This window comes from Haliaeetus albicilla, chromosome 24 (assembly GCF_947461875.1).
Source record: "Haliaeetus albicilla chromosome 24, bHalAlb1.1, whole genome shotgun sequence".
Lineage (NCBI taxonomy): Eukaryota > Metazoa > Chordata > Aves > Accipitriformes > Accipitridae > Haliaeetus > Haliaeetus albicilla.
This window is the reverse complement of record NC_091506.1, coordinates 22,984,647-23,008,476: the sequence shown is the minus strand read 5'-3', so window position 1 is coordinate 23,008,476 and position 23,830 is coordinate 22,984,647. Positions and strand designations below refer to the sequence as shown.

At 38.8% G+C, this 23,830-nt stretch overlaps 1 protein-coding gene across 3 annotated transcripts in view; it reads left to right on the top strand.

Annotated features, from left to right (window-relative positions):
• The window catches only part of EFCC1 (EF-hand and coiled-coil domain containing 1), a 58,576-nt gene extending 40,803 nt beyond the window's left edge, over positions 1–17,773 (top strand). The window contains exons 4-8 of one of the 3 annotated variants that reach the window (XM_069769818.1): positions 2,156–2,288; positions 2,576–2,741; positions 8,986–9,144; positions 11,438–11,507; positions 13,111–17,773. In XM_069769818.1, the coding sequence (XP_069625919.1) occupies positions 2,156–2,288; positions 2,576–2,741; positions 8,986–9,144; positions 11,438–11,507; positions 13,111–13,244 (662 nt within the window). In that variant the 3' untranslated portion in view covers positions 13,245–17,773. The remainder of the gene's footprint in view (positions 1–2,155; positions 2,289–2,575; positions 2,742–8,985; positions 9,145–11,437; positions 11,508–13,110) is intronic. The other 2 variants (XM_069769819.1, XM_069769820.1) reach the window with 2 other exon arrangements.
• The last annotated feature ends 6,057 nt before the right edge of the window (positions 17,774–23,830 follow it).

Here is a 23,830-nt window from a genome sequence, read left to right as displayed (position 1 = left end):
AAGAGCACTTGCATCAATGGAATTGGGCAAGTTATTCTACCTTAGCTAGTTTACAAATTAATGCCAAAATATCACAATAATAATTCTACTGACAGAATGTTTTTTTAAATATTAGCTTAGTAGAAGAATTTTAATAAAGTACTGGCTTTATGTTAAAAGAGATGGATAAGAAGCTTTGCTTTTCCTCTCTGGTTTTCAGTCCTGCTAATCATAAACTACAAGGGGGATGTAAAAGATAGTCTCTGTTGCACACACATTCAGTCAGAGCAGAGGACATGCCAGAGAGCAGGGGGAAAGCATTACAAGTGTCTTCAATATCTTAGCATGAAGACCGCTTGAGATTCACATGCCTTTTCCTCCATTTTAAAAAAACCTAATCTGAATGTCTGCTATGCCAGATGCTGCGATTAATTTACTGGATTAAACATTCCAGTTTGGAGCTCTTCAAGGAATCCATAGTGCCGTGCGATCAGTTCTCACGGCTGCCACAACAGTTGTAAACTCTGATTGTTATCCCTTTGAGTTCATATGGCAAGAAAATATATGATCACTACTAATGTATCACAGATTGAAAATAGAAAGTCTTTTTCTTTGTTTTGGCAGTGCACAGCCTCACGGAAAAAAAATCGCTGCTAATAAATTAGTTTGTACAGTGTAAGGATTGCCATGAAAACACAGACATTCGTTCTCTGATTAAAGAGCAATACAGCACGCCACTAACTTTTGTTCCTGCTTAGGTGATAGATTATCGAACACGATAGCTGTAAATTAGGCACACCGAATGCTACTGGAATGACAACTGCATTAACAAACACATGCCGAGTGTTAACCAAAACGAAAAAAAGCGAGGCCATTTTCCCTTCGTCGCTGAGACCAGCCCTGAGCGAGGATTGAGCCCCGCCGCGAAGGGCGTCGCGGAGGAGCGTGTAGCACGACCGCCCTCCGCAGGGCAGGCAGCGCGGCCGGCACCGCGCCGGGGACTCGCTGCACCGGAGCCCTTCTAAGGGCGCCAGCTGGAAACGGCGGTTTCACCTGAACTGCAGGTGCTTGTGTCCTTGAAATGAGACAGACAATCGTTTACCTGAGAGTCTCTGCTGGGTGATTCACCCCCTTGAGCCCCCCTTTCCTCTGCTGAATTACCTACGCACAACACTTGTAGTGCTACCTAGGGTCAAGCGTGTTTTGATACTGGAAGAAGTAACAGCATTTGACTCGATCACTCTGTTGGAATTCATTAAACCTGTTTAATTAACTGTCAGTGATTGAGGTAAATAATTATCAAATTTTAAATCATGTTGACATTGGCCTAACCTGACAGCAACTCAAAGTAAGCGTTCAGAATAAAGATGCGACCGGTGCTTTTCATGTACTCATTGCTTTAAAAGACTCCCAGTAAGTTACAAGCATCATAATAATCCTCTAAGTCCCAGTAAATATATTCTTGTGATAAAAAGCAGTTAAACACAATAGCTTTTATAAGATACAGCTAAAAAGGTCTTGAAATATTACTGTAATAGTACACGTATATTTACACATACTGTAGACAGTTCATTTACAATGTATTTGGCATGTGAGGAGACATTAGGTTTAGGTAAAAAAAACATAACTAAACATTAGATAGCTATGCAACTAATATCACATTTGTATATTAAAATCACTGTCCCTATAAAACAGTAAGGGAATGAATTAGAGAACATTGATATCAAATTTCTGCACTCTGAATACATGTTCAGCTGGTTTAATGAGTATGAAGAAAATCTTACACAGTAAACCAGTTTTTCATTCCTCTTGAAAAGTGTATATTCAGTTTATATGAGAACAGTAGTCGCCCCCTAGTAACATACTGATCCTTCATACTTATCCTTACATTAGAGTTATATAAAGGAAAGAAGAGAATTGAAGTGAAACAACTACAGGTTACCTGCAAGAGAGGGCTGAATTCTTCAAGACTTAAATTAATGATCTTTGCTGAGGCTCCGTTAGCCTTACCTTTAAAGCCCCTTTCTATAGATGCTGAAGGACCCTGCACTGTGTTTCCCTGGGGTTTTTAAAATCTCACTTCTTTCTGCCTCAGTCTCAGGACTTTAAGTTGCCACAGCTGCAGCACATCAGGGCTGTTGTTTTGTTGCTAAGCGGTTGTTGGTTTGTTGAGCAGGGGATCAGCTGTTCCGCTCTGTGGAGGGCCAGGCTGCCTCTGATGAAGAGGAGGAGAAGTGGGCAGGAGACCAGCCACCCCAGGTGGACCAAATGAAGAAAATACTGGCCAAGCTCCCTTGCTGTGGCAGCGGGTAGGTTTCTGAGATTAATGCTATATAAGCCATTTGCAAAGGTTATTTTATGACCTGAAGGCACCCTGGCTTCAGTAAGAAGCAGTAATACTATATAGCAAAAGCATCCTTTACAGCTCATGGGAAACAACATGCTGGATATTCCCACCTAACCCAAATCCCTGTCAGCTAGGACACTAATTTGTGATCTGTGCTGCCAAGAGTTTTGCAGGAAAACTGGCCTTTACAAACATAGACCTTCATTGTGAGGTTTCACTAACTTTTTTTTTTTTTTAATGTATATATAGATGTGATGAAAAAATGTGGAAAAAGCTAATGTCTTACTTGGAGACCACCAATACTGATGGCTACGAAACAGCCCCTGTGGAGCTCGCAGAGAGAATCACACAGCTAACTGAACAGCTTGAGCTTAAAGGGCATGAAGTGAAGAAACTGGAAACAAATATGGAAGAGGTAACAGGTGCCAAGCAGAGTGTGAAAGAGTTATTTTTGTATCTTTAAGTAGCTACATTGATATACATATGCTTTTATATTTTATTCTGGCTATTCTGCTCTCTGTTGCTGATGTTTCTCACTGTGCCATTAAGTTTGTCATCAAACATCTCATGCTTTCCTGTAACACCTGCATTTCTAGGCTGGTTCCTAGCTGAAACTCCATTTGTTTGGAGGATGAGATGTACGCCAGACACGGGCTCTTCCAATACTACTCTTTATTTAAATGGTTTAAGATGTTCACTGATGCTGTGTTTGGGACTGATACCACTGCAGACCAAAGAGCTGCACGTTAACCATAGGGTTCCTATAGGCAGCTTTCACTGGTTCCTCAGCGGTGGATGAAACACTCCTCATGTCCTAAGGCATCCAGCTCCTCTGGGAGCACAGTAACTTGTCAGGAAATCCCTCCAGCTGACTGAGATGCAGGGGCTCACCATTTTGGAATCCTTCGGAGGAAATCATCCAGTTTACTCTGGTGGGTTCTCAGGATTAGACTGATATATTTATTAAAAAAAAAAAAAAAAAATTGTTCTCAGGCTTAGCAGCATGTTCAACTTTCCTTCAGCAGAGGTTATAACCACAGTAGTTAAAAGCCCCAGCACAGTATCCTGTAGTCCTGTGTGATCTTACTATTTAAATACTGCAAACTTCAGCCATTGATGGTCATAGATTTAAATGCTAGCAATCTTTCTGTGAAACAAAAATACTGCATCATATGCATTGCTTTTGTCTGCTTTGTCTTAAGGTTCAGTTAGTGCTTGTTCAGTATTTTATACCCCTTCTTTAAAAGAAGCATAAAGATTTCAGTAGTTCTGGAAGGATTATATTAATTGGTAAACTATTTAAAGTAAGAGTAGACTATCCAACTTTTTTACATGTTGCCATCCTTTGATTTTTATCAGTATTTCATATCATTTCCCCCCTAAATCAAATGAAAGAGTTTACTTGTGAGGGAAAAAATTTAAAAACAGAATGAAATCATACTTGTGTCTTACACAATTTGCAGTATTCAGTGACAATTTATTCCTGTAATACTCCTTAGAGCAACACAAAGCATCCTTCTATACTGCTTAACATCAGCCCACATAAAAAACCCTACATTTACTCTTTTACCTGCAGGAAGGAACTACCTTCCTGTAGGTAGTGCCAGTTTTCTTCTCCTTTTTTGTCCATTCAGAGGTACTCATCTTTTTCTGCAGTATCATATTGCCTTCTTTTTAATATGCTGATGGATATTAGTTCTGTGCATCTTTTTTCAGAAAAGTACCATTATCAGTAGATTAATACAAAATTCCAGGACAAAAATGGAATCTGTTGCTCTTGATTTAAAGACAAGCAGGGAGCTGAATAAGATACAGTGCCAACTTACTGCGACATGTATTTAAGATTAGTAGGATGAATCATTTTGAGCCTGATGGAAATTTATTCTCAAACCCTCTTACTTTCATTTAGCCAGCATTTATATCTTGTGTGCAGTTATAGGTTGGGGGGAGCGGTTGATGCTGTAAAAGGTATTTGTTCCTGTAATCAACACAAAGCAAATTGGAAGACCGAGAAATGCTCTCTCTCATCTAACTTGCAAATAAATATATTGGCTTAATAAATAAACTACCAAGAACACTTTCTCTGATGACCTGACAAAACTACCTTATATATTGCTCTATATACTTCTATTTGGACTTGCTCAATGCTGAAAATTAGACAAATAACAACAAAGCTAACAAGTAACAAACTCAGCAGGCAAGTGAAGAGCAACATTCTCAAATACCGATTAATAATTGCTTCAGTCTAAGACTTGTAAAACCAGGGGATAAGAGTTCCGAAATTTGTCATGTCTAGAAAGTTCTGCTTTCCAACAACTGAACATTTAAAAATAGTTTCTACTGAAGACAGGGTGATGAAGGTGTCAGGACCTGGGGATAATAGATGAAGAAAACATGAGTGAATTCTAAAAATAAAGCGATACGCTGCCAAGTGTAATGTTGCAAAGAAATGCCAATTATTTTCTATGAAAGCTTGCATACAACCTGCCAGCTTAATTAAAAAGACAATTAGTTTATGACCTGCCATACAGGTTCAAATGAAAAGTTCATATCACATGCCTGATGGCAAGCAGCAGTTGCTTAGAGAAAAGCAATGAGAAACAGTACAGAGGGTTTTCCTCTGGGTATTATTCAGCTGGTTCCCAATACACTAGGGATAGACACATCTTGAACCTGATGTTGCATGGAGTATTATGTTTAATAGCCAGTATTGGAGCTATTTACCATGAATTTACCTTTCCTTTCTTTAAAGCTAGTGATACTTTTGGTATCTCAGGGCAAGGACTCTCACATACTAGTTAGAAAGTGAGAGGTTTTGAGGAGTTGGTTTTGTTAGCTTTAAATCTGCTGCCTGATCATCCACTATCGCCTTGGTTTTGTTCTTGGAAATCAGCAAATGATCTTTCCCTCATAATTTTACAGGCTTTTATTACCAGAAATACTGCCTCAGTTGTCACCATTCCTAGTCTGCCTCAGCTCTCTTGGTATAGAAGCCATTACTTACTTCTGTTATTCTATTTTATTCTTCTGTGTACTTTTCAAGTTCTATTACCTTTTTTGAATGGGGAGAACTGAAAATGTGCTTAGTATTCAAACGCAAGCTCTTCATGGCATAATCACAGTTTCTGTTTTGTCCCTAGTTCCTTTCCTAATAGCTCCTACCATGTATCCTTCTGATCTCTGCTGACCACTGAGCTATGTTCAGGAGATTACAGCTCTTCTAGATCTCCTTCTTGAGTGGGAATCATCATCACTGCATACATATGACACCGTGTACCTTTCCTACATGCCTTACTTTGCATTGTTGACACTGATTTCATTTGATCTTTTATCGCCCATAGCTATTCAATATCATGAACTCCTACTGTCATTCTTCACAGGCAGCTTTAGTTTTGATTGGCCCCAAAAAATTGTATTGTGAGCTTAAACACTTTGACATTCACCTTTTTAAAAAATAATTTACGAACATGCTGAACAGCTCAGGTCTTAACCCAGCTCCTTGTGAGACCCTCAGGATTATCTCCCTCCATTGTGAAACCTTCAGTCCTGGTCTGTCACCCTGTGCTCTACCCCCATCTTTTAACCAGCTGTAAGTCCATGGCAGGATCTGTGCTACTGCCTTGTGGCAGTTACATTGGGGGTTTTTTTGAGTCTTTGGTGATGAATATGATCAAAAGCTTTTTGCAGATTCCAAACACACTCTATCAACTGAATTAACATTATTCATATATATATTCATAGACCCTTTCAAAGAAATCTAATAGATTCTTCACTGTGTTCCTCTATATATTTGCAAAGTCCCTCCCCCATTACAGTTCCTATCAATTTGCCTGACAGAACACTCTCGAGGTGATTTGCTGTTCCTCAGATCATGTCTGCAGCCTCTCCTAAACTGGTGCTCCATTTGCCACCCTCCAGTCATTTGAGGGTAGAATGATTTAAAAGATAAATTGCACAGCACAGTTCAGCACTTCATTCTGCTGTTCTGTAACTGTTTTCTTCCTGTTTTGAAAATGCGTCTCAGGTTCATTGCTTGTAAAAATGGCCCTAATATGAGAGCCTCCTTAACTTCTGTAGAAGATACAATATAATTATTTTCTCTTACATTCCCTAAGGGATTTCTGCATATTAATTATTCATTGTCCTAGATATATTTGTACACACTACTCCAGAGCTCAGATTTTCCCCATGGCCTTCTCCCCTTTTTTTGTAAGAGGATTGGCTATCAGCAGCTGACTTCTCAAAACTGGTGTTTGGCAAGGTAATATTTCCATCTCACAAACAAGGCACAGATCCAAAATCAGGCTTTGCTCAGGGACTTTGACAGAGCTAAGAACAAAACCAACTCCTCTGAGCCCTGTGACTTAACTACTGACCATCCCTCTTCAGCATCTAGGTTTTAAATATAGCTTATGCTTAACTATCGTCATTACCTTATTGCAAATGTTAAGGTAACAACAGGTGCTAGATATAACCTAGCTAAGGAAAACAATTTGAGAGAGAGAATGTTTTAATGGTACAGTGAGCCACTGTCCTCAAGCACAACAAGAAGACAAAAAATGCATACCCATCTGTATAAATGAAACAAAGGTGTCAGGAAACTAGCATCCTTACAGGTGACAAGTTGGCTGTTAAGGTGTAACTGCTGTGGAAAGCAGCTTACTAGCTTTAGCATAGGAAATATGAGTGAAAAGGGCTTTGTAGGAGCAGTCAAAACTAAGAAAAAAAAGAGGCAGCAGTAGCAACAAATGCTATGTCCAAATATCACTAGTGGCACTCATGGCTAAGCATATTGCCTGGGCTGTCTATACAAACTAAGCAGCTGGTCATGACACTAGACAACTATGGAGAACTCAAGTGGCATGTATACTAAAGAGAAAAGTTTGTACTTCTCCTATTCATGTTTGTATGTGAGACCCGCTGCACGGCTACAGCCTTTCAGTAACACCCGGCAAAGGACAGAGGACTCCCTGTGCAGCTTTCCAAGAACGGCAATTTTGCCAGCATGACTAAAGCAGCAGCTAAAAGCAGCAGCTAAGTGATGTTAGGGGTGCGGGGGCCTGACAGGGTGCAGGACCAGGATAGATAGGCACCCGTTATAAATTTCCATGAGCATCTGTCTAATTGCATATTGGGAAAATCTATTTTTCACTTAAAAATAATGGCCTTTTTACCTTTCTGTTATTTGATATGACACTGCTTCAGCTGTACAGGGGAACATAACTACTTCGTGTGTTTAGTACAACTCTATGCCAGGTGGTATTTGCAATGCGGAGACAATCTGCATTATAATAACGCAAACCACATGTTTAATTCATTGAAGACCTCCTGCAGCCTCTAGAGCATTTGTTATCTCTCAGTCAGACTGCTGCCACATTGGTGGTAAGGAAGTTGGCTCTCCGTACAGGAAAATGTTACTGTATTCGTCTAAAAGGCATGCTTGGATAGGGATGCTGAAATCATTGTTTGGCAGATGGACCAGATTAAGTGATCCAAACTTCTGTAGCTGTTGTATAGCTCAAAGGAGCTAGAGTGCCTCACAGGGCAAAGCTCATGGAGGGCTAATGGAACAGGCTGATTTCCATCTGATGGGGGAATAAGCAACAACTAATACATACTATTAGCACTGTCAGAAACTAAAATGACCTTCTAGAAGCTCAGTGTGGATCAGGGATTGTTTTCTCTTTTTGGTCTGATAACACTTGTCTTTTAGGGAACTGAAGTTCCTTCCCATCTATTAAAATTTATTAGGATACAAATTTCCACAAAAGAAAAAAAATCCCTATTAAATGGTGTGCATATTAAGGCCTTCAGCTTTTTGAGTTCAACTATTTCCTTAGCTATTTCTAAAACTACAATAAAGATAAAAGATGACAACAAAAAGGGATTAACAGAGCCAGAAAATGTGGGCATTTACCTCACGATTTTGTTTCTCGGTGTAGTATTAATAAATATATTTAGACTGTGTTTGCAACAAGAAATTGCAAAAAAATGGTAACATTTCAGAATGCTGAGCAGAGTAATGATTGAAAAAGAAGTTTACTTTTATTTATAAACCTGATGAGACCCCTCCTGCCCAGGATTTCTGTAGTGTTCAAAAGTCTTGTTGAATCTGAACTTTTCTGTGCTTAGCTGCAAACCAATGCTTTACAAAGCACACATGCCAGTGTTTTGCAGAACCAGAATCTTAGGTTTTTTTCCTTAAGACACTTTTTTTTTTTAACCAAAATACCTTAAAAAAATTAGCTAATTACTTTCTTGTTTCCCTGAATGTACAGATGATTGATATGTAGGAGTTGCAAGACAAAGATATGATTACATTGGTGAGGACACACAAATTAGTTACGCTTTATAGAGGATGACAGGAATGCAAAAGATTAGAAAACTGAAATACTAATGCTAGTATTTAAAACTTCTGAATGATCTGCTTGCATCCAGTGTTAAATGAGCTGCCATTATGTGCAAGAGCAAACCGTGCATTTCCTAGCAACTATTGATTTTTCATTTTATGTAGCACATTAGAGAAATGTACTTCCTTTCAAGATAATCTTCTGGAGTGAACTGACATTTACGAGATAAGGGGGAAAACTTAGCTTTGCAATTATTGGGCAAGAAAGTGAAAAGCTCCAGTGCTTTTAATTTCCTGTGTCATTGTCCAGATGAAAGGCCCATTGCTAGGTGAATTGCAGCAAAAGGTGGAGGAGACCGAATTGTTGAAGACGGAGCTGCAGATGTTGGAGACTGAGAGAGTTAGGCTGTCACTGGTGGAAGAAAAGCTCATGGATGTTTTACAGCTTCTTCAACAACTTCGAGACTTGGTATGGCAAGAAAGCAGTCCAGAGACTTAGAACTGGTTTTGATAGTGTCCTTTCCAAACTAAAAAGGATGTTCATACCTTCTATTAAGTACAAAGTCCTTTACACCACGACACATTTTTATATGTGTTTGCCCTGGGAACTGCCTGGTGATTGCAGAAAACATTTAGACCCCTATGGCTGGCTTTCTAAAAGAAGCCTAGAGATCTCCTTGGATCTAGATCTCCAAGCTCTCCTTATCCTCTAAACAAAAATTTAGAGGAAACAAGGAAAACAAAAATGCTAGGAATCAGAAAAGATTCTAGAAGATTATTTTTCCTTCTAGACAAGGGCCTTTGTTTAACTGCATCTTAACGTGACACTGAGCCAGTATTAAAGGGATAAAATCCCTTCCTGTATACCAACAGGTATTTTTGGTAAGAATTTTCTTATCCAATTAATAATCCAAACATGGACTTACAAAAGCTGATGCAATAACATCCCAGTACCTGTCCAGTATGGTAGTTCAGTCCTTTAGAAAATAAGCTTACATCTCCTCCTTGGGAATGATAATGGTAAGGACTCCCAAAAGACAGGCAGATTGGATAATCTGCAGAACATGGAGTATGTTGGGAGCCACACTGGACTGCTAGGAACTAATTTCTTTGATAATGACTGAGGGTTCTCCTCAATTTTCAGCAAAGCTCTGCATAACCTGTGTGAGATGAGAATGCCTCCTCAGATGATCACTTTACTTTGTTTGAAGTACGCTCATGTTCCACTGGTGACTCTAGGGAACAAGTGCAATATCTCATAATTTGGTAACTTATTTTAGCACTTGACATGGAAATTCTGCTTTCATATTGCAAGTCTGACACATGCATCAATAACAATCCAGTGAAGGATTAAACTAGTAAAGACTACGACTGGCAACAAGCATAATAACCTTTTGTGTCAAGACTTCAACATGTCATTTGCTGGTCAGTTGTATTACTGCAAATCATTTCTGTTTAGGAGACAACCCATCACACAATGTGCCATATCTCAGTGATAGTAGCACTTAATGCTAATCATTGCTGGAAACACGCCACCGTGTGCTGCCAACTCCCATAGCACCAATACAGGCAATGATGCTGTCAATGAACAAGATAATTTACAGCATTCCCAGCAGAGTTTAGCAAGGATCCCCTAAATCCCTGATGGGATATACTTCAGACAAAAGAAAGCTTATTCATCAGAAATGGTGGGTTTAGGTGTCACTTCCCCAGCATGTTCACCTTCATGTTTTAAATATCCCAAGCACCTCATTTGCAACAGAATCTACCACAAAGCAATGACTGTCCAAAGGCAAATGCATGTCCTGTTAGGACTATTAAAACCTCACACTGTGTTGCAGAGGTCCTGTGTAATCCCAGCCTGCCAACAAACTGCTTTCCACTATGCCCCAGTTCCCACTGGGGTGGACAAGCAGAAGGTAGATGACCTGCATCGGTAAGCAAGACCAGTGTTGCCTGGGCTGCTGGGAGGAGGTACATCGTCTTTCTTCCAGAATAGCTTCCATCTATTTTCGCTTCTTGAAGTTTTAACAAGAACAACCTGTCCCTGCAGATACGGGTGCTCTAAGTACTAATTAAACAGATTGCAAGTCCATCTCCCAGAAAGCATGTATTAGTGTCTTGATAGCAAATTAGGAGAGTTTGTTTTTCCAGATACACTATGTAATGCCCTGACAGATTTCTAATATAAAACTACCACTGAAAAAGACCATCCAAATCCTAAGTACTTTTTACAGTCCTCTCACTTTGGCTAACGTTTATTACATCTCAATATATAACTAACAATGGGCCTGCCACATGACACATACAATCTCTTCTAATTTGTTTATACCTAAAATGGTTCCCAATGATTCCTAGAACAGCTGGGTCTGAGAAGCCTCTTTCTGAGATTACACCACAAAGTCTGTCCATTCACCTTTCAACACAGGCCTAGCAGAGGACTGAACAAGCTTACACTCCTTGTCATCTAGATTTGCTTAGGTGCGCACTCTGGAAAATTCTGTATTTTCCACTGAAAAACTGTTACTTCTTTTTCTACAACCATATTAAGGAACTGCGGCCCTCCACAAACTGATATTATTTGAGCAGTATCTAAGACAAAATGCTTGAAAATATAGCCAATATCAAGTCTTGTGTTATCAGGATTCAGTTTCATTTTGTTTTAATTTTCAAATGCAAAACCACTGCACATAGATTTTGTTGCATACATTTAAACTGGGGAAGGACATATTTGTGCCATAATATTATTTTGTTTTTTAAAGAACATATCTAAGCGAGCCTTGGGGAAAATCTTGCTGAGCACTTTGGAATCCTGCCGTGACCCCCAACCTGGTAAGAAAATAATTTGCGTATAAAGACCAAGAAGCTTAAAAGGGGCCTTTGGGGAAAAACACTGGAAAATGAACAGATGAGTAGGAAAAAAATATTTCAAATACTGGGGGACAGGCGAGGGAGAAAGAAGTACTATGCAAGAAGATTACCGATAGAAAGTGATGCTTTCTAGTCTGTGACACATCAGAAACAGGAACACATCCAAGGCTTTTTTTTAGCTGAATTTTAATTAAAATTTGGCCTTACAGCAACAATTCAGTACCCCAATAATGTCTGTAGGGCTTCACTGATATGAGAAAGTGGAAAACATGACCAAGTATGTAAGACACCTATTTATCAGGTTTGCTATGCCACTACATATTGTATTCCTCTGCTGCAACACAAACAAGATATACAAAACAGAATATTTCTGTAAAGAAACCAGATCAAACCTGCACTCCTCTAATTATAGCCTTTTGTGTTCCTCTCATGAAAATTAAACTTGCAAACTCTTCTCCCTTGACAATGGTCTGGTGTGCCAGAGTTGCCTCTGTAGGAGCCATACAGGGATCACAGCCTGGAGGTTTAGATTTGATTACTTTGTTCCTATTAGCGAAGCATTTGTACTTACCTGCAAGAAATGAACATCCTGTAACAAGCCTAAGAACATGGCTTGGAGGTGCTTTTAAGAGGCAGACAATAGTCAAAGACAAGATTATAAAAGACTAGCTGTGGCCTGAGGGTTTAATTTTGGAGAATATTATTAACAGTGATTTAGGGAGAATAACATACAAATCATTCTGGGTTTTGGAGTTTCAAAGCCTTGTTGTTACTAGTGTCCAGCAATTCAGGGCGCAGGCAGCCCAGAGTTAAGCTGTGCTGTTCCAGCATGGCTGCAGAGGAAGCAGAGAAAAGAAGGCAAAGACAGACCTTTGTTGGCTCCAGGACACCAACACAGAGAGAAACCGTATCTGAGCCATAGGTCAGATATTCTCCTGGCGAAAACAAGAGAAGAGACTGTTAGTATCCACAGCACACAAGTGTCCAGAAGGTACTACTACTTATCCTGCATAGGAACACTGACTCCAAGTGATGCTGCTGAAACAAATTACCTCCCTCTCTGTAACTGCAGCACAGCTCAGCTTCCTAAAACGACGCCAACAAGTGAAGTAACCTTGTGCAGCGCTCTGTCTATTCTGCATCACCATTGCCATAAATGGCTCATCTTCTCCGCTTTCAATTTTCTGTCTGTGCACTTGATACAATTTAAGCAGCTTTTCTAAGTCTTTGTAATCAAACATCTTCCTCTTTGACAAGACTAAGTGGATGGTTGGATTGGCAACTCTTCACTGTGACGTGAAATAGTCTTTGTTCACACAAGTATGTATGAGAACTCAGTGGGTAGTGAATGAAGCAAGAGAACCAGTAGAGAAAACAGGCCTTGAACCCAGTTCCACTCGCATTTTTATAAGGATAGGAATTCATTATTTGGTCTCAAAATTCAGACATTTTATGGTAATTACTTGAAATGGCACCTATGAAGAAAAGAGCTTGTGTTATGATTGTTAAACTGCAACTTTCTGTCTTTGTTTAGATTATAATGTTTGCAATTTTCTTTTAAAAGGAAAAGCCCACCTATTTGAAGTCCTAGATACTCTTTACCATGAGCTGACAGCCTGTGAACTCTTACAAAGCCAGCCTCTGGAGAAGGCGCAGAGTTGCCAGTCCTTGTCTAACCCGCTGGTCATCTCATGCTGAGCAGCAGTGCCAACTACAACCTGCACAACGAGCCGAACAACAGTCATCGTTCATTCAAACACATGATGAATGAATAAGATTTGTCCAATTCAGCGGAGCTCAGTAATAGACAAAAGTAATAGAATAATTCAGCCATGAAATCAAAGGTTTGCTGCTTCTGGGAAGAGCGCCAGTTCCCCAGCTAACGTCAAAGCCCTCCCTTACGTGAATGAGCATTCACATGACGTGAGGATTACATAGCAATGTCTGTCTCTGATGGAAGCCTAACCATCCTTGTATGATGGCCCTGTAACTGTACTGGTTAACCAAATAAAAACTATTCCAACTACACTGACCTGACCTATTTAGATTTACAGCCCTGGTTACACGCTGGCTGGGCATGGTTTCTAGCTTTTGTGATAGCTCAATTCAAAAGCAAAAGGCAGCCTATGTTATCACTGGCAAGTAAACCGCTTCCTTAACATACAAGTGACAAAATAACTGTATTATAAACATACACATGAGTGTATGCCAGTAGTGTAAGTTTTAAGGGCTCATGTATAAAATGTGTTTGTGTGTGTCTGTATTTGTGATTCTGTTATTCACCTTATTTAACTCTGAAGTTAGATTTAATATTGCTCTGCTGAATTTTGTATTTGCAATTATAGAGATGCCTTAGAAATTTGCAACAGTCTTTCCTGATGATAGTCTTAGATTTTACATAAAAAGTTAAATTTAACTGCTTGAAAAAGGTACAAAGCAATCTTGTTCCCAGGCTTTCAGGGAAAGGAAGAGTTGAAAAATTCACTTTGCAGCACCTGCCTTTGTCACATTAGCAAATGACATGTGCAGTACACAACTTTGTTTCCTCATTTAATTTCCCTCAATGCAACTGTAGGGAGACAAAGCTAGGCCCAAATTGCAGACAAATTAATGTAAAATGCTGGGCCTAATCATGGTGCCATGTAATATTTTAATCAGCTATAAAATAATTCCTGGGGGCAAAAGTAAAAAAAATAGTTGCTTCCAAGATGCTTTTGTTGTTTCATTCAACTATCAAACACAGAAACTAAAGAAGCAGAGCTCTTAAATGATCCACCTGAATTTATGTTATTAAAAAGATGCACTGTAGGTCTTTTAAGAATGTGAAATGATTTGCCTGAGATAATGCCAGGAATGAAATAAGACCATTCAATTCTGAACTGTGCATATATTAATTTTTCCCATGAAAATGGTTTTCATACAGGAATAAGATCTATACTACAATGCAGACCAGGGAATAAGATTTCTATTCCTTTCTATTCATAATACACTGTATAGCTTGCACAGACCTCCATCCAAAATTGTGATACGTTACTTAGCATTTAGAGCCATGTTGGTAACAAAAAATTGCAATAGATATTTTCATTTCATTTTAGAGGAGGAAAAAAAGATATTTTTGAAACAATGGAACAAACTCTGTTCGATGGTGTTTTACCTGGGGTTTTTTTTCTGGATTAACAGAGGAAGATTTTTAGAATAGATATACATTTTTAAAGTAGATTTTTCATAAAGATAAATTAGACAGGACATATATACATAGTGCAATATTCACCCTATAAGAAAGAAAACTGTATACTAATACTAAATATATTACTAACATAATACTAAGCATAATATACTATTACTTAGTTCATACTAAACTATATGTTAATTTTATATACTACAAAAACTATACACTAAATGTGCAACAGATAAAAACTAAAATGAACAGAAGTTAGTTCCCTGCTTGGGTTCATTTTCTAAAAAACAAGTAGCAGCTTATGTTTTGTGCAGCTCTCTTAGACTTCCCAGGAATACTGTATATGTATAAAGAGAAAAAATGCCAGCAAATCATTAAATAAGCATGATCTGTGTGTATCGTTAGCAGAAGCGACACTTCAGGAATAGGATTATAATGCAAGTACATACCTGATTATGGATACTCTCATGTACTGCAGGATTCTTTCGTCATTTGAATTAGTATTGTTTACTGTATCCACTCTCTCTATATACACATATAAATGTGAATTTGTATTATATATACTTACGCATACCTTAAGATTGCTATGCTAATTGTATATTTTTAGTATCTTTTTCACCACTGAGTTTCCATTTCACTTTCTAATATATTTCTAGAAATCTAGACTATTAAGTAAACTAATGTCCTAATGCCAAAATGGGGGAGGAGCAATACAATCTGAGTGAGTGTTACACAGCTTATCCAAGCAGCAGTTGAACTGTAACTGGAAACTAGAAAATGCCACTGGAAACCTAAACTAATGTTAAGGAAGGTGCAAACAGTTGAGATAAAAGGAAGCTTTTGTGAATAAATAAACAGCACTTAACTGATATAAGAAGCAGCAAGATCATATCTTGCTAAATTAGCTTCAAATACTGTAACATTTTTATTTCTTTAAGAAATGCCTATATCAGAATCATTTTTGATACATCAGCATATGCTGATTAACCTTTTAATAATAAAAGCTGATTATTTTAACTCCAAAAAGTAATTAATATGGAGCAAGTAAGACTTGCAGTATTTGCATAAGAAGAATCTGTTCTTCAGGATGGATCAAGAAACACTCCTCAGTCAAATTCTTGCTAGACATCAGAGACAAAGCAAAGCACTGTACTTTGGTAAGACCTTCTTTGGTGACCTTAAAATTGATTTTTTTCTTAAATACTTTTACCTTAATGTTTCATACTGAGCCTGTCAGCAGTGTTGCTGAGGCTGCTAAATACTTCATATGAAGCTGTATACATATATGATTTTAAATCAATGTAACTGGGAAATTTCTAGCTTTGCCTTCCACAGTTTGATTTACTATGTGGAACATGTTCAAAAGAGTCTGCACAATAATCCTGGGAAGCAAACACAAACCTTTTGGTTTTCTAAAAGACCTAGCTCCTTAAGTCAAGTGATTACTGCAGATTTCAGCTACCTTTTTTTTCCTTTTTAAAATTTCTTGCCTTTTTGAGTATTGGAATTGTTCCCAGATAAACAGCGAACTGAAATATCTAATCAAGTCTCATTAATAGCTTCACCATATTTCAAACAATAATGTAGGAGCAGTTATTACCCACACTGCTGACTGTGTAACAAACACCTCCTTTGAACAACTGAAGCAGTCTTCACAGTAACATACTCTGCAATTGCTCATCTAGCACATACAAAATTGTAGATTTGCACAAACTAGTACTCACATTACAGGGAACATGTACCAAATTTAAACTAACTTTGTAAAAAAAAAATTCCCTATATGACAAAAACTGAAAAGATAACAAAGCACACTCAAAAGCCTTCTGTTTAAGAAGTACAACCACAAATCCAGTATCTCAAATCTCTGCAAACATTTTGTTTTGTTGTATGCTTACCAAATGGTAATAAATCGCCATTTGCTTGCATCTTGACTTCTCACTAAAGAAAAAAAAATCACAGAGTGCATGTGCTATAAACATAACGAGTGCAATTGCCCATCAAAAATTTTGCATAAGCAGATGAAGACCATCAGAGCATGCTTTCCCAACATTTCTTTGTTCAGTAGGAAAACCAGTTTGGGGAGTACATTACCAGGTAAGACCAGAGCCCTGCTGTACAGCTTCCAACTGGTAAGAGTTACTTAGGTCTTGTCTGTAGAAGGGACCTGTACTACTTTGATTTTCAGTTAGAAGGCCAGTGAGGATCTATAAAAGGGCTAAAGCAACCTAATTATGCTGGCTTTGAGGCACTCTGGTTGAACTCTGGCTTTATACCATGCTTGAGATTTTATCCACTCCCCAGCATGCTCATTCCTCATTCTAGTAGATTTATTTTTTTCTTTCGAGAATAATTCCATTCATTCTTTAAGGACAGTTTGTTTCATCCCAGGTGTATCTGCTGGAGACTCCCTGATGTAATTCACCCCAACAAAAGTTATTCTTCACCACCTCCTCTATATGTCTTTCCTCCTTCATTGCTAATTGCAGAGCAATAAATCCCTCAGGCTCCCAGATTTTGTACTTCAAGACTGGTGTCCAGTCTCTCCTTGAAGGAGCTGCCTGAAGTGTTCTCAGCACTCCTAACCCTCAGTCCTTTCTCCTGCTCACATGTCCCCTAAACCTGGCAGTCTAGCTCTCAGAGACTTTGCTCATATAATGCGTTTGCATTTCCTTAGCCTTAGCGGTTCAACATTAGACCTCCACAAATTGTGATCAAACTCGCTTTCTTAGCAGTCACCATCTTAATTTATTATTTTTTTATTAAAACTGCAAATTGGCCATAACAAGGAAGCTGGGACATTTTCTCCACTGATCTCCACAGTTTCCACAAAACAAGCTTTCCGATTTGACTTCATTCTCAAACTACTTTCTCCTCCCAATGCCCTCCTCACTTATCATTTGGCATATTTCTTGTTGAGATAACCTGAGGGTCTGCACACTTCTCACACAACTTACTTTTTTTCAAGAAGAGTTTCCTCCTCCCATTATTTTTTACTTTATATGAGGTATTAACTAATAGTAAATTAAAGTCCACCTGATATATAAAGTTATTCAATAATTGTCCAGTCTATTTTAATTGAAGCTCTCTCTGAAGTATGTGGCAGTGACCACTTGTCACAGATGTTACACTGATTCACAAAACTTTTCCACCAAATCAGTGTCACTGTCTCCAGCCAGAGCAGAGCTACTCCAAGAGGTTGATGGCATTTGTACATACTTTTGGAAGAGGAAAAATCCTTGGCACCAGTATGTAAATTTCCTGAATTTGCTGGAATTAAATCTTCTCCCTTTCATGATACTGTCCATTAATCTACTACATGGTACACTGCAGTGGTGAAAGGCTATTTAGATTTCATTCTTTGTTTCCATCTTACTGTTAAGAAGAAGGGAACACATTCAAACAATGCTGCGTAAAATAGAATTGCCTGGTATGAGAGAATGACAATAAACTTTCACAGCATGTGTGTGACACATCACATTACTAGCCAAAGGGTTTCTCTTAGATTTATAATTTCATGGAGTTAAGACACTGAATCCTTCAATATTTAGATTATCTTATTTGCTTAATAATTTTATGTATAATTCTGCAAAATACAAAAGCTATAGAGTGTGTTTCTTAGTGTGAAATTCAATTGAAAATCATCCTTATTTCCTGAATTACACTTTACTTTCAAGCAGCCAGGATTTTCAGAGTTCCTGTTTGGTTTCTATTCTACTTTTCTGGCTCTTCTGTAATACACCAGCAGAAACATCCTTACCCATTTCCCATGGTCTGTTACAGTAGTTTGGTGGCCCTAAATTGTGGCTATTGCAGGCAACTGGTCAGACGGAAAATGCATTTCTTTGGGGATGCTACCAGACCTTTCTGAGCCCAGCTTCCTCACTGAAAAGAAGGAACACAGAACCAGCATTCCCCGCCTTTGCCTCAAGCCAGCAGATGTGGCCACCAGAGCATTGCCTGTTTCATCTACATGTGTATATATCCTCAGCGGAGTGTCCATGGGCTGTCCATGGGCAGTAACTCGCTGCTCTAGGCCAGCCTGCTCAATGGCTGTGGAAATCCTGGGGAGATGGAGAGAGGCACTTTTCTGGCATTCCCTCAGCAGGCCAAAATACCTCAACTTCATTTTGTCCCCTTGACTTTTTTCAAATTAACATTTGGCCTTGAGGCTGAAAGTATCACACACCACACCTGGACTGAGGTACTCAGGTTCTTAGAAGAGCTCACCCTTAGCAAGGCCAAATCTCTTTGTTTTATGCAGCTCACTCTCTTCTTCACTTAGGAGGGGTGTCTGCATTAAAGTAAACCTTATTGAGACTCACTTCTTAAATGACATTATTTCCTAAAATGCTTATATTTTTCCAAACTATAACCATTTCAGACCCTCTGTCTGAAGAATTGTCGGCTCCTAGACTTAATCCCCTATCCATTTCCAGACTGTATTAACAGTAGAACAAAAGAAAAGGATGAAAAGGCTCAGAGGAAATTCCGGAAATCCTAGCTGACATCTTAGAACAAGTCACAGCTAGACATCAAGTTCAATTCATGACCAGTTTTCCTCCCACCAACACAACTATATTTTTGTCCAATGAAACTCACGAAAGGATAGCAGAGTGTCAGAATCAGTAGACAAAGGTCTGTTTAAATTTCTGCATCTGCCAAAACGTGGAGCACAGAATACAAATAGCTGTTTATTTTTAAGATAAATAATAGCCCAGGAAATAAAAAAAGAATTAATTCAGCATGATACTAATGCGTTCTTCAGAGGATGCAGATTTGTACCTTTGCCATTTGAATTTGTGAAGGAAATAGCCCTTACTTAGTTTAGACTTCACTAGGAAATTTTGTTAAAGTTTAACTGCTTCCACACATGAGCTGTTTGTGAGCTGGCAAGAGCCTGGTGCACCAGCTGAGTAGCATGTCTTCCTTAGACAAAATGAACCCTTGGTTTTCATACAGCCACCAACATAAGGATAGCATAGATGCACTCCAGCATCCATAGGGTCCCCCAATAGCGACACACAGGTACCTTGTAGGTTAGGTACTCTTTTGTTAGCTTTTCTGTGTTATACTGAGTGCCATGGATGCCATGAAATGGGAATGCATGATCCTGCAAGTTCATTCTTTCCATTCACCACTACCTGGAAAATCCAGCTGAATTACAGGATCTGTCACAAACACAAGCTCACACCAAAGCACTGCGCCTGCTGCAATAGGGAGGTGCCGACTCTTCTGCCCGTGTTGGGGAGAGGGAGATAAACAAGTCCTGCTCTGTGGAGACTACAGAAACAGAGACAGTTCTGAGGAAATAGCAGAGCATAAGCAGCCCAGGGTATATAACGAGGCTGAAAGCAGTACAGGGCTAGTCCTACCAAAAGACAGTCTGTGTCGACGAATCTAAAGCTGGCTACTGTATTTTTCAGAACTCACACCTTACTCAGTGAGGTCAGCACATGTCAAGCTTATAAAATACTTAATTTAACACACCATCTAGTAACACACCTTTACATACTAATGAGATGAGGCCTACGAGCACTGTTCCTACTGAGGGTGTATCTTCACTACAGACTTATTTCAGGTGATCAGCAGCACGATCTTTGCATGCCAGGCAGCTTTACCTAGGTGAGAGTGGATAGGCTTCAAAACCCCACTGAGTTTCTATATTCCCTGTGGTGTTTTGTAGGAATAGTACTTTTGTGAGCACAACACAAATTACATTATAAATGACTGTTTTATAATTCTGCCTCAAAGAACTATGAAATAACTTATCTTTGTCAAGGAGTAAGCAAGGACTGCAGGATGACATTGAAAAATTATCAGTATTCAAGTGGTTTCACTCATGTCCTTACTGCAAAGCAAAAAGGTCGTAAGAGCTGAGTGTTTGTGCTATTATAGTTAGGGATAATTTTTGGACTTGAAGGTTTTAATGTTTGATAGTTCTGGTTTTGCTGATTATTTCTCATTGATTTTTTTTCACAACTACAAGTGGAAAAAAGTTCTCTAATAAAGGCAAGGTCCAGTATTTTGTGAGGGATTTTCTACCTCTGAAGGTTGCCAAAAAAATAGAAAAAAAAGATAAAATACATGGAGGGTGAGATGATTCAACCTAAACATACCATTTAGATAAAAAATGTTACTTTTAAATAAAGAATATGCAATACCCACGTGAGGATCTTTCTTGTTTTTAAACTAATCTTGGAAATAAAATTCATGCACAGTGCTAGTCCAGCACATGCAGCAGTACTGCTTGCTTTCTTGTCAAGCACTGCAGCTCTTACCAGCAGAGATCAGCTCTGGGGACGACAGAAGTCAGCACGGCTGCTAATTGCTTATGAACAAACATCTGTCATGCCCAGGGCTGAGACACACCACTGACTCATCTACCAAAGGATTGATAGTCACCCAAAAATGTCACCAGGTCTTCAGAGTCATTTGAAAGTCGCTCACATATAAATGTGCTCACATTTTAAACCTAATAGCCTTCTGGGGCCTCCTCTGAGCCCTGCCATCAATAGCATCCTACTGCCATGGAAACCATTTCTAGGTCACCTTTACATAACAGTGCAGAGAAAACATCTTATCACCAAGTCCACCATTAGAGCACACTCCTCTTCAGTGAAGACTGCAGTAACAAACTTAGGATTTACTGTAATTACACATAATATGCCACAAATAAATAGACATACTCTCTCCAGCATAAAGATGGGAACGTATATACCACTCAGGAGGTCTTGGCTCAGATTCCGCTTTTATACTTCTAGTCTTCTAGCGAGGGAAGCAAAATGATTGCCCGATCCTATGCATCCATTTTGTAACTCAAGCTGTATAACAGCTTGGTTTAAACTAATTCTGTAGAGAACATCATTAACTCTGGAGAGACCCTACCAAGAGAAGAAACACAGCTGGAGCTGCTTTTACATACCTGGCTGGAGCTAGGTATAAATAAAACTGACAGAACCAATAATTCGAGTCACAAAAAAAGATTTAAGGAGCCATTGAACTGAACAACAATACATTGAGTAGAGACAGAAAAGAGAAGGGAAGCATTTCAAATCCTAAAATACAGAAATATTTCAGGACATAAGAAGTAAGAAATAATTACGTAGTAGATTCTCTTCTGTTCAGGGAACACCAAAGAGTTACCAATGCAGGAGCAAGAAACTGAATTTTTACAGCAACTGTCAGTGAACACTCTAATCTAATTATTTTAAGTATAGAATCAAGATGTTCAGATCTGTGAAGGAAGTGTCTTTAGCAAGATAGAATTTGAGAAGGGAACCTAAGAAGAAGGATGAACAAAGTTTTCATATGACATTGATAAATCTGGAAAACTTACTTCTATGGTGATAATTTTAATGAGTTGCTCTCAAGAACTTAAGTTTGAACTTACACTCCAGGACTTCTAGCTTATGTGCAGGGCACAGTCCTCCATTCCAACAGCCACTAATACTCAGGAAAGACATTAATATTTATAGCTAGCATTTGTTTTCTTTTTTGTAACTGTTGGCTTTGTTGTTAGGTTTTTTCCCCCTAATGGAGAAGCAGAATAGTGTATCTAGCAACCACTATTTCGTAAAAGGAAATTGTTGCAAGTCATGGTAGAGTGACCTCAACTTATAGTATTATTTCATTGACTGTACAAGACATTCCCAAACTCTTGAGAGTTAGAGCATGACAGAGATCACAAGCAATTAAAAAGTACAGGAAGAGAGGAAAAAAAATATGGCTGAGACTCTGAAATAAAACATATTTGACAATGCTGAGACTATGGAAGAGGAGACTCTGCTAACAAGAATTGTACAAGAAAAAGCTCTCTAGAATATGTAGAGGGAGAGGGTGAAATTTCCTTAGTTTTATCTTATCTCTTGCAGGGCCAAGGATGTCAGCAAATGTGGAACTGAGACCATGTTGACAAGGTGGAACTGAGAAAAGCTGAAGGACAATTTTTCAAACAGCTGAAAAGTCCAAGCTACTTCAGTATTGCATACAAATGCAGCACTATATTATTATCACTATTATTTTAGAAGTCTAGAATATGAAGGATTTCATAATAGGTTAGGATAAAAGCCTGCTTGCTTCTTTTCTGAGGAATGTTTCTGAAAGTACTTTACTAGAACTTGGATTAGTATTGGAAAAAGGCTGTGAAAATTCATTAAGGAGAATATACATCAGTATAATTAAATATAAATTTAAATATAGATTACTGACTGATAAGTTATATGAGGAATAACTAAAGAGCATGCTTGTTTGTGCTATAAAACCATCCAGGATTACAAAATCAAATATTTGAGCAATCTGTTTAATTATAAATAATTAAATATTCAATAGGCCATTGAGAGACTGACTCATTGTCAGAGAGAAACATGGAGGAATACAAAGATACAGTTTTTTGCACTCAAACTGCAGCACTGTAATGAGAAGAGACCCACCTTCACACAGTTGGTCTGAATAATCCAGTAGTCAGGGTACTCATCTGGGAAAGGTGGAGCTGAAATTCAATTTCATGCTCTGAAAGAGGGACGTGAATCATGATCTCTTTCAACCTAGATGAAGGCCAATGGTATCCTGGGCTGCATTAAGCAGACATTGCTAGCAGGTGGAAGGAGTGATCCTTCCTCTCAGCTCAGCACTGGTGTGACATCTGGAGTGCTGGGTCCAGTGCTGGGCTCCCAGTACAAGAGAGTCCTCTCAGAATTGCTGAAGCAAGTCCAGCATGGGGCCATAAAGATGTTTAAGGGCCTGGAGCATCTGACATACAAGGGATGGCTGAGAGAGACGAGGTTGCTCAGCCTGGAGAAGAGAAGGCTTGGGGGGGAAACCTTATCAGTGTGTGTAAATACCTCACGGGGGGAGTAATGAAGACGGGGCCAGACTCTTCTCAGATATCCATTGATATGCAAGAGGCAACAGGCACAAATTGAAATACAAGAAATTCCACTTAAACACTGCAACAGGTTGTCCAGAGGTGTTGTGGAGTCTCCAGTCTTGGAGATATTCAAAGCACAACTGGACATGTAACCAACCTGCTCCAGCTAACCATGCTTTGAGCATGGCAGTTGGGCTACACGATCTCCAGAGTTCGCCTCCAGCCTCAACTATTCTGTGA